Raw genomic sequence first — 14,258 nt, 5'->3', positions numbered from 1 at the left:
CGGGTTGTATGTTCTCCTATCTGGTGTACCGATGTCAGACATGGCCTGCACCATCACCATATCCAGGCAATATCTTTCTGTGATCCGCTGTCAGATAGTAGCTTAACATGCAGTCTGTGATGGTGCATGGCTGCTTTCATTTGGCTGTATGTTGCAGTTCAGGTGGTAGCATATTTTCAGCCATCACCATGTTTGTCTACATCACTGCACTAGTTATGAAAGTCATTGTTTTATTAATACCATGAAAAATGGCTTCTGCTTTTCCTTATCACCTTTTACTTACATCAATTAAGAGAAGAACATATTGTTTGCCATTTTTAAAATAATTTATAATGTAACTGGTCAGTTAATGATTGAACATTTTTTTATTTGCCATTTGCAATTGCATGCATTATTTTTAGAATTGCATCTGCTTTGATGATATTTGCAAATCTGACTCAGCAATTTACTTTATAAGCAGATTGCATTGAAAATTTGACTTCTGATTTCATTTTTGACAATAGTTTTTAGCCAAATAATAAAGGAAATTTTGTAGCAGTCATCTGTAATCTAATGCAGCCAAAAAAGTGGTAGAAACACAAAAATACATTGCAGTAAAAATCTTACTTGATTGAAAGCCACCTATAATAATATACATGAGAATTTCATGTTCTAAGTTGTCTAGAAAATTATACAAATAGTTTAGCAATTATGATGCTTACTATACTATTCAAAGGTATTTTCTGGTGAATTGCTGTATTTTTTAATTAATAGTTTCCTCTTATATCTGTATCCCCTGCACAAATGATAAGGAGACTGAAATCTCCATTAATAATAATGCTAAAAAAGTCATGTTCATCTTTCTTTTAATCTAAACCTTGTATCTCTTTTCTCATTTGTAGTCATGGAACTAGATGTGCGGGAGAAGTGTCAGCAGCTGCTAATAATAACATATGTGGTGTTGGAGTAGCTTATGGTTCAAAGGTTGCAGGTTAGTGTATTCTTCGATGACCCAGTCTTTTGATTAATATGCTATGTGCAGTAAATTATGTCATGGGTTCAGTATGTTAACGATTAAATGCAACAGTTGTTTTTCAGCAAATCGTGTCAGAATATATACGATTTTTTATCATCAAATGTTTGTTTAATCATTTAGTTACGTGACTATTCACAACATCCAAGACATTATCACACTAGGCCTACGTGTCGACAACTTCTGTAAATTCCTTCACACATACATCCATTGCATCAGTAATATTGGCTGTCCATATTAGACTGGCTGTCCATCTTATCCTCTACCTCCTTCTTCTTCTTTTGCCTTCAGTCTTTCTCAGCATCTGTGTTTTGACATTATGTGGCCAGTAAAGAAGTGTTACCTTTACTCTCAGACCTCCCAGTGAATAGTCTGTCTTTATTTTCTGTACTGATACATTTCAAATTTTTGAAGACCACAGAAAATTTTCAATTTTTTTTCTAACAGCACTATTTGAAAGAATTGATATTTCCAGTACAGTCATACTTCTAGTCTAACTCACACAGACATGTGTTATTACTAGGGGTATCAATAGCTTTGATTGCATGGACCTTTGTTGACAATTTTGCATTTTTAAAATCTTAAATGATTTTGCCATGGAATTCCTTCCAAATAGCATGTGTCATTTAATTTTATGGCCATAGTCACCACCTGTTGAGATCTTTGTGCCCAAGAAAATGGAATCTGTGACTGCCTCAACTTTTCCCCTTATAGCTGCAAAGAATTTTTAGGGCTAGATGACATAATTTTATTCATAGATGACAGTTTTACAACGCAGAGTATAATCACTTTATTAATATCCACCATCATATGGCACAACCTGCCTGTACTTGGGTAAAAGAAGTCAGGTACAGGGTTAATTCATGGGACCCATCTAACTGTCAAAGTTTGCTTTGAAGGAGGTGGGGGTTTCAGTTTGAGAGATGGAAGAAGCACTGTATAAATATCTGTCATACCAGCATTTCTTATTTATTTGTTGATGGAAAATAAAGTCTTTAATTTGAGAATCTGTGGAAACATTTATTTTATGAGAATTGTTTGAGCTCAAGGCTGGGTTCTTAATATCATATGCATAAACCATGTTACTTGAGTCTATAAGTGACAAAATACAGGAATAGAGCTTAAAGCCTGTTTTGATAGTTGAATGCTCCTTGTCCAGTTATATTTTTAGTTATGAACCTCTACATTCTTTCTGACTGCGTGGTCTGTTTAGATAGATGCATACCAAGAGGAGTATTATAATCTGTGATTAATCTGATTTTATTTGTCTTTTCGGCTTTTTCCGGTTAGGGGTCGCCACAGCAGAGCTCCGGTCTGCTAATGATTGGCAGTAGATTTTTATGGTGCCAAGTTACCAGCCCAACGCCCAACCTTCAACGAAGGCAAGCCCATTCATGCATGTCTTTTGAATGCCACTCGACCGCGGGGAGGACATGCAGACTCCACACAGAAGGCACTCCAGCTGAGAATCGAACAGGAGAACCTCTTGCTGTGAGGCAACAATGCTACTGCTGCACCACCGCGGCTTCAATCTATGATTAATCTGATGAGGGACAAATATAGGGGAAAGATAATATCTTTTGATCTGGGTGAAATAACCATTGTTATTAACTGGATTCAATTGGAGGATTACTTGAGTACTGTTGCGACAAGGTGGTCAAAGGATAAGGAGTTGTCTAGATGGGTACCCAAACATCATGTACTTTTTTGCTAACCATCTTACAACATAACAGTCTACATTTAGGCCTTTAAGCAGTTCAGTTACAGCATGGGGCAAAGTGTCAAAGGTTTTGGCCAAATAATTTTTTGTTTGTATGAATTGCATAACCACTATCTGCAGCTTTTGTGAGTTTCTTAAAGATACTTACTAACTTAAGTAATTATCATCTCCCACTGACAAAATCCTCTTGTTGTGGAGGTGGACCAATGTTTATTTTGTTATACCGGAGCTTATGAAATCAAACACAATACAGTCCATGACTTTGCAGATTGGGCTTGGTGGGCTGATATGTCTATATTTATTAGGATCTGAGGTAGAGTCCCCTTTATAGATAGGCACAATGGTTGCCACATTCTACACCAAATTCACAAGGGTTTCAGAGATAACTTAACTATTAACTAAGCAGCCAGATATATTGTAGAGGCCCATAAATTCAGTATATTTGGCTTTAGAGAGTAGAGTTAGGACACTGACATTGTCACCACAGCAGTGACCATCACCTAGATCCAATGTCCACACTGTCAGGTGCCTAGCTGTGCTTCAGACATGTCCCAGAATAGTTTTTGGGTGAGGGATTATAGAATTTGTGCAACTTTTGTGACTGTTTCTGGTGTAACATTGGTACTACATGTATTTTTAAGTATAATAGTATTGCCTTTAGGGGTAGAGTTGTTAATACCATTATGAATCAATTCACAGCATTGATGTTTGTTATTTCTCAATTGTCTATGTAGTTAAAGAAAAATTAATGATTACCCTTGGCTTCTGATGCTAATTTTAATTAGTGTTCCACTTTGATCTCCCTTATAATTGCTTTCAGATGTGTGCTGATGCTTTTGACAGAGACCTTAGCACTGGGTAGAGTTTTAATATGGTAGGCTAAATTAGCTTTCATCTTTCTTTTTTCTAGAACTTATTACTGACGATATTCCACCAAGGTGGCTTATTTTTAAAATTCTGGTATATTTGGTTCTGATTGGGACCAAATGTTTTATGCTGTTTATCACACTGGAATAAAACACATGGACAGAAGTGACAACTGATGCTTCATAGGAGCCGTAAATATTGTAGTTGAGTTTTGTGAGCTCATCATATAGTTTTGATGGGCTTGTGTTTTTTGAAGTCCTTGAATTCAGAGATTTTTGCTGTGGTGGGTGTAGTTGCCCTATAGAAGATAACTGATTTGTAACTGGATTTGAGCAGAGATAAATAAATATATATATATATATATATATATATATATATATATATATATATATATATATACATATATATATAGTCCCCTTCAGATGATCGAACTTTTAAAAGTTCGAATGTCATATGGCCGAGACCATATGACCGAACATTTAAAAGTGCAAACGTTCTGAATGCAGATCTCCATACAGCGTGGAACAGGAATATTTCCCTTTTCTACAATGTAATGCAATCTTGGAGTTGGTATATTTAAGTAGCAGGGGCTGTGGGGGGGTGCTGGGGGGGCTTGCCCCCTGCTAGAAATGTTTAGTTTTTTTGTTTGTTTTTTTATTTTTTTTTTACTATGTTTGCAATTCAAACATTTAAAAGTTTGATCATGTGCAGTAGATCCATATATGTGTATATATATATATATATATATATATATATATATATATATATATATATATATATAGGTGTGTGTGTGTGTGTGTGTGTGTGTGTGTGTGTGTTTCCTGTTGAACAGCAAGTCAGGTGTTTTGGTTTCTGCTTTGACCTTCTTTAACAGGTTCTTCAACTTTTTCTCTCTTTCAGCCATAAGAGCATTTCACATGATATACTCATCATGTTATTTAAATATGTATGGTCATAATATACAGCTTTCGTTCTCTGCTGTCCCAATTGTGATCCAATTATTTGGTCCACAATTAATTCTAAATATGGCTTCTTGTTCTGCATAGAGTCATCACAAAGCAAATATATAGCCTGCTGCACCCATATTTCTAAGATCTTGTCATAGTTTATTATGGTCTACACAGTCAAAGTTTTAGATTATTCAGTGAATTAGAAGTAAACATTTTTGTTGAACGCCCTTGCTTTCTATCGTATCCAGCAAATGTTGGTGATTTGATTTATAGAGTCTTTGCCCCTTAAAAAAAAAAAACACGCATTTCCAATAGCTCGCAGTCCATATATTTCTGGAGTTTGGTGTACAGAATCTTGAGCTATACTTTGTTATCATATGAAAAAAATGCACTTGTTTGATAATTTCAGCTCTTTTTAGCACTGCTGTTTTTTTCCAAGCACCATTGTAATAGCATCATTTTGCTGAATGATGAACAAGTCAGCTCAAATTTAATCATTTTCTGCAGCCTTGTTATTAGCAAGACTTTCTAGTGAACATTTACCTCCACTTTCTAGGATAGCATATCAAAGAACATGCCAAATGTATATTATGGTGATGTTAGGGTCTTTATAGTACTTCTGCATATTCCTGACACCTCTTCATAATATGTCCTGCTTCTGCTAAGTCCATTGGCAATCTTCTTCAGGAGATCTCGTCTTTCCCATGCTAGCATCTGTTTCATTTTCTTAGCACTTTGCATTTGGTTTGACATTTTTCCTTCTCTCCATGCAAAAACTGAAAAAAAAACATTGACGCATCATATCATTTCTTTTTCCATTTCTAAAGCCTCAACAGACAGACAGAAAGATGTCTTGTCTTATTAATGTGGATAATTCAAACTTCTTTACATAGCTCTTCAGATACTTTATTCACCGGGTCTAATCCCTGAAACATGTTCTTCATCTCCACTGCATATTCATTTGGGTAAATTATTCACGCTCAAACTCACTTGCCCAAAGGTTCCATGACTTCATTAACTTCAATGCCCTGGAACAGTTGGTTGACACCCCCACAAGGGATGCCAACATCCTGGATCTGGTGCTTACCAATATGGGAGACCACTGTAGTGCCCCCACTGTGAGGTCCTCTCTCTTAATATCTGACCACAAATCAGCTTCATTCTAAGTAAATATCACACCCAACCCCCCTCTAGCAGCAACTAAACTAAAAATCTTCTCCAAAGCAGATTATAACCTCTTACAGGATGGTATAACTAGCTTTACTGCACCTCCCCCCACAGATGGAACTGGCAAATATGCCGAGTTCTACAGCAATGCTTTATGCAAACACAGGTATAACTGCACCGACAATACCTGATAGGACCAAAACAAGCTCCTCAAGAAGAGCAAACCTACCTAGTGGACACCTCAGATGGAACTGGAAATTAAGCTGACCTCTACACCAATGCTTTATAGAAACACTTGTATAAATGCTTTGACTCTGGAGTACCTGATAGGAGCAAAACAAGTTCCTCAAGGAAGAAATAACCTGCCTGGTGGACAACTGCCATTAACAGGCTTTACAATAAGAGGAAGAAATTGCTGTCTAAGAGTAAGAGGCAATGAACCCTAAACTGTAAACACTCCTCAGCTTAAACAAGCAAATAAGACTTCTTGTGAAGTCCTTCAAAATAAACTATGAATACAAATTAGCTTCCTCAACTAAGGACAACCATAAGGAGTTCTTTAGTTACATTCATAACCTAAAAGGAAAGGCCGAGATTTGTGCCAAACTGGTAGTTAATGAAACCACATGTACTGAGCCTATCAAACAGCTTCTGTGAAAACTTTACTCCATGACATCTCTACCAACTGTCATCTACCTTGTATCTCTAAAGAGCAGGTTGTAAACACCCTATCTAAGGAGAAAATCACAGCATTTACAGGACCTGATACCATCCCAGGCTGTGTCCTACGTGGGCTCAAACAAGAACTGGCAACACCATTGGGTACTCTTTTCAATCACAGTCTGAGCACTGGCTTTACCCCAGCTGAATGCAAAAAGGTCACTGTTATCTCCTTGCACAAAGGTTGCACTTCCACTGACCCTGGTAACTATAGACCTATTAGACTGACTAGCCTTATCTGCAATTGCATGGAGCAAATCATCATTGACCTTATCAACATAGTGACAGGTAATCTCCGAACACGTGACCCTACTCAATTTGGATTTGTCAAAGGGAGATCATGCCTGTTAAACCTGGTGGACTTCTTCTAAACAGCCACCAAGGCTCTGCATGAGGGGAAATCTGTGCATGCAGCCTACCTAGACTTATCCAAGGCTTTTGACACTATCCCCCACTCAGGCATCACTGACAAACTCACCCAGCTAGGTATCAACCCTGATATTGTTAGATGGGTCTCTAACTGTCTCACTGATAGAACCCATATAATCAAAATAGGGGACTCCACCTCCAACAGCAGACCTGTAACCAATGGTGTTCCATAAGGATCAGTCCTGGGACCTCAGTTGTTTGGAATCTATTTCTCCGAAGTACAAGCTAAAACTGAAGGTCTGTGGCTGACAAAGTTTGCTGATGACTGCAAACTGGGACCGATCATAGAATCTCCAAATTATGTCAACATCCTACAAGAGGGTCTTACACAAGCCTTAAACTCAATGCAAAAATGTATTATTATCCATTTTGGTAAGAGCAGTATTCCTGCTAACTACCACATCGGTAACAACACCCTAAGTATGCACTCAGTGGTGAGATACCTGGGTACACGGGCTGACAGCAACCTTTCTTTTGACGATCATGTCTCCACAGCAGTATAAAGGGCATTCTATATTGTTCACCTCATAAGTAAGGGCAATTTTCCTTGTCTCCATGCAAAAACTGGAAAAAAACATTGACACATTATATCATTTCTTTTTCCATTTCTAAAGCCTCAACAGGCAGACAGAAAGATGTCTTGTCTTATTAATGTGGATAATTCAAACTTCTTCACATAGCTCTTCAGATACTTTATTCACCGGGTCTAATCCCTGAAACATGTTCTTCATCTCCTTCAGAAAAAAAAAGAAGTTATAACCTCCATGTAACCTCCCTACCTTCCCTAATCAGGCCAATAATTTAGTAGAATGCCATTTTTGGTATGCACCTTTACAAGCACCTGCAGCAATTGGAGAGACCACAAAGGTTCCTCACAAGGAAAATTCAAGGTCTTCAGCATCTGTCCTATGTGGATCATCTGAAATCACTGTCACTTTATTCTGTTTCATACAGACTACTCTGAAGCAATTTATGCCTTGCATATAAGGTAGTCTTTGACCCTCCTTAACTGGAAATGCTACATATCCGCAAATCAAATAGTAAACGGGTTACTCGCTCTAAAGGCCTTAACCTGATATGTGACATTAAAAGAACCTGCTGGAGGGAAAGATTTGTCTCCCAGAGGTTACCACAGCTTTGGAACACACTCCCACTTCATGTCAAGCAGAGCACCTCCTTGGACCTCTTCAAATGCAATCTGGATGATTGGATGGGTAACCATAAATTCACCCCAGGAGTTCCACCTGTGTCCCTCTTGGACAGGAACAATAGGTGCTGATCATGGCAATAAGGGTAAAACTTGGCAAGGCTTGTAAGTGCTCTACACCATTAGCCTAGTAACCTCCTATGATCTTATGATCCTATGTTGTAGAACTTATATCTGAGCTCATATCTAGTTGGACTGGAGTACTTTCTTGTTTAATTAAATTATAAACATTTTGATAAGAAACTGCTGGCATGAGCAGAGTCAGCTCCAGTTCATTTTATCAATAGAATATAGTTCCCCTACCTCTGACTGCAAATTATATAGTCAGGCTGATTTTGTTATTGATTATCAGGTGAAATCACTGTATAAAGCCGTTCCATTAGGCTTTTGAAAGAGCGTTTGCTGTGATCAATACATTTTAGTGACAGAATTCTATTACTCTCTGTTTCATTTCATTTTGAACATCAGGGACATTAATTCCAGGTAGTCTAAGGCTGCCATCTTTAGCACTCTGATCACCTGTGATGAATGTCATATCTTTTTTGGTATTACTTGTAGAAGATGATTTATATCCTCATACAAGTGGTTGACCACTCCCTCCTCTTCATCATCTATAGTTAGAGATTAATGCTGAATAACCTGCATTGAGATCTGATTGAGATCATTACATCATTTTCTAGTTGTAAGTGAGCACTGATTTTGGTGCACTTTGTTCAACTTTGAAGGCTACTCTATTTCTATTGCAGGACTTTTGTCCATTGTAGAAGGTATGATAATTATTTGATGTAGAATGACACATTGCAGTCCAATTGTGTGTAGTAATTCTCATGCTGTTAATGTTTATTCTTGTTATTTCATGCTTAATCACACCAAGTCTGCCTTGGTTCATTGCTCTTACAGTCAAACTTTCAATGAAAATAGTTACTTGCAGCATCAGACCTCTTTTATCTCTGAGCACCTTATTTTATGGACATTCATTTGGCTTTAATGTACATCAAAATCTTTATTGCTGCACTTACCTGACCTTTATACTTCCCCATTATTTTAGCGGATGCATTCAAACCCGAGAGTGCCGTTGTTCAGTGTCATTTTGACAAGTCTCTGCATTTGTTCATAGGGGTTTCTTGAAAGTAATACTGGAGTCGATTGTCAGCACCTTCTCCAGTGAACCAAATTTAACCTACACACTCTGTCATGGCCTGCCTTTCTTTGGTGGTCCTACAGAATAACTTCAGTGACGCACACAAGTCCTTTTGCCATGACAATGTTTGCGTTCCATAATTATAGTACAGCTTGCCAGCATTAGAGTAACCCAGTCAGCAGCTGTCAGTACGATATACTATACTTCAGCTTTGCTAATGCTAAGAGATTCCTGTGAGAGGGAAAATAATCATTTTACTCAAAATGGATATAACAACTCAGCAAGATTGCATTCATCATCTCAGCTGTACAAATGAATGACAGAGTACATATAAAATGGATTTCAGTATTTGCCAAATCAGTTGTGTGAGATAAATCAGGCATTTATGTCTTCATTCGTGACTGGTTTGTAATTAGATATTCTCAAATACAATTACATAGGTTTTGAAACAGGTTTGAGAGCATCACAATATCCTAGGATTACAGCATTTTTCCTTCACATCCAGGCCATCATCTTTTTGAACTTTTACCATCAGACAGGCGTTATAGATTAACATGCACCAAAACAAGCAGATATAAGAACAGCTTTTTTCCACAGTCCATCAAGTTCATAATCAGTTAACTCAGCTTATTAGGCTGGGGGATTCTTTTTCCCAAACCTCCAAGGATTCTGCATTATTGTTTACATATTGTTAATACTTGTCTCTTTCAGAGTTATTTCAGTATTTCTTGCACTGAGTTGTATTTTACAGCATGTATGTATATGTATATTTACTTTTTTGTCTTGTTCTTAATAGTTGCATATATGTTGATTGTCTTGTTCTTATTAGTTGTATGTATGTCATTTATGTAATTCATACTTAGAGGGTCACTGAAACCAGAACCAAATTCCTTGTATGCATGCATACTAGGCCAATAAATGTGATTCTGATTCTGATTTGCAAAAAGAAAGTAATGGTTGTGTTTTGAGTACTTGTCATGTAAATGTATGAGTAGTACAAACACAAAAAATGCCCAGCCATAAAATCATAGCTTACTAGGTTAGTAACTATGTTATTGTATTTTGTAATCCGTTATTCTCATTGAGCTGGTATTCACAGAGGAAAATACAGTTAGTAGTTAACTTTTACATTGTATAAAATCTGCATTGAACTAGCAACTATTATCCCGTGCAAGCCTGGCCCTCTGCTGTATAGCCATTACTTGTTGGGATAGGTGCATTTTCCCTGCATGCCTGAATGGAATAAATTAGATGTCAGAAAAATGAACAAATGTTTGAAAATCTTGAGGAACCTATGGATAAGGCTGGCTGGTTCATATAGAGTGGTGCTTAGCAAATGCCAAGGGAAACCGGGATATCAGGGCATGAAGAACCTCAAAAGCATTATTCAAAAAAGCATACTGTATACATCAACATGTGCAAAAAAAAAAAACAGGTATTTATCAGTCCAGGTGAATGTAGGTTGCACAATTACTAACACTGGAGAATGTATGAAATCTGCTGACAGTATATTTAACTGACTCTGCAACCATAATAGAAAGGCGTTTTCTCAGAAGGGATACATTACAGATCAGAAGCAAGTCACATGGTTATTCATGTGCAGGAAGGGGTTTATACATACCTAAAGGAACATAGCTGGTATATGTGGCAAAAAGAATAATAATGGACCTACATGCTGTAGTATTCATACTAACTCCTCCCCCAACTATATAATATATGGTCAGATGGACTTCTGAGACTGTGGAACAGTACCTTAAGGAGGACAAAGGGCACACAAAAAGGAAATAACAGTAAAGAATGTAGACACATTGTCCTAGATGGAAACAGGGTATTGTAATGGCACTCTGCAATACTTAAGTGACTCAGGCTCTCCCATGTAATGAGGGAGTCAGGTGAGGTAAAGGACATATGTGAACATACAATTGGACCACTGACAGTTACAACAATGAATTGCTAAACAAATAAATAAATTATTTCACCTGACTGGTGTACAATGAGCATTGCCAGCTGACATGTAAGCAAATCAGAATAATGTAATAAAACTACAAGCGAACAAACAACACAAACCTAGTACAAATACCGGTATGGAATACAGGATTCAGTATACAAATACAGTGGACACAATAGTGTAGACACACTGGCAAGTTACATGTTAAACTATACAACAGGCACAGGAAATATGTAAAAAAATCCTCAATTTTCCAACTATTTTTAGTCAATTTATGGAATGTGGACCAAAAGACAATGAATCACACATCAACAAAAACTTAAAAATAGTCCTTAACAGGGTTACTGTGGAGGAACGGAACCAATTTTCTTAGTTCTTCTTGATTACTGACGTGTTTTGATATTTATTTAGTAATTAATTTATTTATTGCATTTGATTACCAAAATAGTCTAAATGAGCAGTAAAATCCCTTTTTGGTGAAGGCCGAGGGAGAAAAGATCCACATAAAGAAAATAGTTAACAGACATTCTAACCAGTAAAGAAAATTTGAAAGCCAGGTATGCTAAAACATGAGACAAAAATAGATATAGTGAGAAAGCAGGGTGTGTAATAGTTACCATCAGATGTATAGTTATTATATAAATAGTAACAATTTTCTTTCAGGGACAGAGTAATTTCACTTATGAATATTATGTTCTAGCATAGAGATTATCTGACTTTACAAATGAGATTTACATTTATGCAAGGAGTTGTCCAAACAGTGCAGTATGATGATAGGTGTCAGGTAGACATCCAAAGCAGTTTAGACTTTCATACTACTTAATGACAACAGTGTTTCCATGTATTTTAGATTTACAGTGAAGGAGTAAGGGCAGTATAGAAAACTGGGGAGACAGGGCGGCCACAGTGGTGCAGCAGTTAGCGTTGCCACCTCACAGCAAGAGGTTCTCCGGTTCAATCCTTGGCATTCTCGGGATTCTGTGCAGAATCTGTATGTCCTCCCTGTGGTTGCATGGGTTTCTTCCGGGTGCTCCGGTTTCCTCCCACATCCCAAAGACATGCTGTAGGTGAATTGGACACTCTAAATTGGCCCCAGGTGTGCGTGTGTGTGCCTTCTGTGGAAGGTTGGGCGCCGGGCTAGCAACCCGACACTGTAAAACTCCACTGCCAGTCATGAGCGGACAAGTGATGTGCTGTGGTGACCCCTAACCGGGAAAAGCTGAAAGAAGAAGAAAGCTGGGGAGACTGAGCAGAAATATAAACTGACATACAATGCAGAGAGGGGGGAGAGTGGAAAATTATGAAATGGTAGTGGAGAAAAAGTAGATGAAGTTATCCAAATACTTTTGGATGGTTAAAACAATGAAAAATAGATTACGGGTGGATAGCAGTTAACCAGCACATGTATAATAGCATAAGCAGAAGTCATGTAGGCATTTTTTTCAGTTGTAGTTCAAATGACTAATGAAAGCTGATTTGTTTGGGAGACATAGCAAGGGAGACCCACTCTTTTGATATGTAATTTGAATATAATGATTCTCCGAGTCTCCTGCAGCATTATTTGATTTTGTTACAAGTAGTAGGAGCTTGCCTGTGGAATTAAATAGTCTATTGATATTGTAAGGGAGCTCATGTCATTCAGTGATGGGCATTTCTGAGGTTTATTGATGAGATTGTGAGTTAATACTATCTGTGAGAAGTTTTGGTAAAGAGGAAGCACTATCCATTATAAGTAATTTAATGCAAGGCAGTTACATGACCTGTATGGTAGGTTATTTGTACATTTAACTACTTTATTGTTACATTATTGAAGTTGAACTTTCTGTTAGGATTGCTGGTTTGTGAAAATAGGGTCAAAAGCTTTTTGAGTAGGTACATTGAGACAATATGCATTTTTTAGGCAAGGTTTGATTTGACAGAGGAAACCATTTTTTGGCGATGTTTAACTGCCTGTCTTATACGATGGCAACATATTAGATTTTCATCTATACTTATACCTAGGAATTTGGTGTAAGCAATGAATTCAGATTTTATGTTGCTGGATAACATGTTGGAGAATTTTTTATGCTATAAGCTGTTTCAGGCTTTGTAAAATTAATTTTGTTGTCTAGGGTTTAGTAGTAGCTGTGAGTCTGTATGTCATTTCTCAATGGAGGTGAAACAGTCTTGGGTAATTTCTTGTCATATTTGATAAGCAGATCAGTGTGGAATTGCCTGAATACTGGACTATGGAGGCATGCTTGGTTGCTGAATGGAGGTCAGTTATAAAAATGTTGAAGAGTAGCAGGCTAAGGATAGATCCTTGGGAAACCCCTATTGATATAGGAAGGAAGACTGAGAAACTGTTTCACCATTTTACAGACTATTGTGTACGAGAGAGGTAACCTTGAATCCACTTGAGTAACAAGCTTGATATTGCTAGGGCAGACAGTTAAGAAATATTTTTTTGTAGAACACAACATCAAATGATTTAGCTAGAGCTTGGTGTTGCCTGCATTCCTGTGTAGGTTTATTGTGTTGAGAAAGCTGATAATTCAGTAGTGGTGCTGCTGTTTTGGTGAAAGCTATGTTGACATTTTGATATGATGTTTTCTGTGACTTACTTTAATAGTTAGGGTTGGATGTATTTTTCCAGGACTTTGGACAGGAGGGATGATAGAATAGCTCTCGGTGTACTGTTAGGCGACTTCTGTGGGGGACCCTTATTTTAGTAGGAGTATGACACAGGATATTTCCACAACACTTGGACATTGCATTCAGAGATAGGTCTGTTAATTAAAATGGAAATTGAGGAGGGTGGGATATTGGCTGCAGTCTGAATATATAGAGATGGAATTCTGTCAGTGGTTAAGGTTGTATTCTTGATTTGTTTAATGGGAAATTATTTGAATGTCAAATTATTATTGTTTTTGACTACTTGTGGGATGGGAGGAATTAAGTTAGGGATTCTGTGGTTGATTGGAAAGGCTACGTTTTTTGTAATGAAGTGGGAATTGTATTGATTAGCTATGCTTGCCTGAGTGTCAGTGGAGAGACTGAGTGGGATATTTGTACTGGGTTTAGGAGTTGGTCAATGGATGTCAAAAGTACTTTGCGG

General features: G+C 37.4%; 1 protein-coding gene across 2 annotated transcripts in view; it reads left to right on the top strand.

Moving 5' to 3' along the window:
* PCSK2 (proprotein convertase subtilisin/kexin type 2) overlaps positions 1-14,258 on the top strand; it is a 2,031,987-nt gene that overhangs the window by 1,415,236 nt on the left and 602,493 nt on the right. For both annotated transcript variants that reach the window (XM_044056049.1, XM_044056038.1), the window contains one exon: positions 882-970. In XM_044056049.1, coding sequence (XP_043911984.1) covers positions 882-970 — 89 coding nt within the window. The remainder of the gene's footprint in view (positions 1-881; positions 971-14,258) is intronic.

The sequence above is a fragment of the Protopterus annectens genome, chromosome 1.part2 (assembly GCF_019279795.1).
Source record: "Protopterus annectens isolate FY-2018-M chromosome 1.part2, PAN1.0, whole genome shotgun sequence".
Classification (NCBI taxonomy): Eukaryota; Metazoa; Chordata; order Ceratodontiformes; family Protopteridae; genus Protopterus; species Protopterus annectens.
This window is presented reverse-complemented; position numbering and strand designations above follow the sequence as displayed.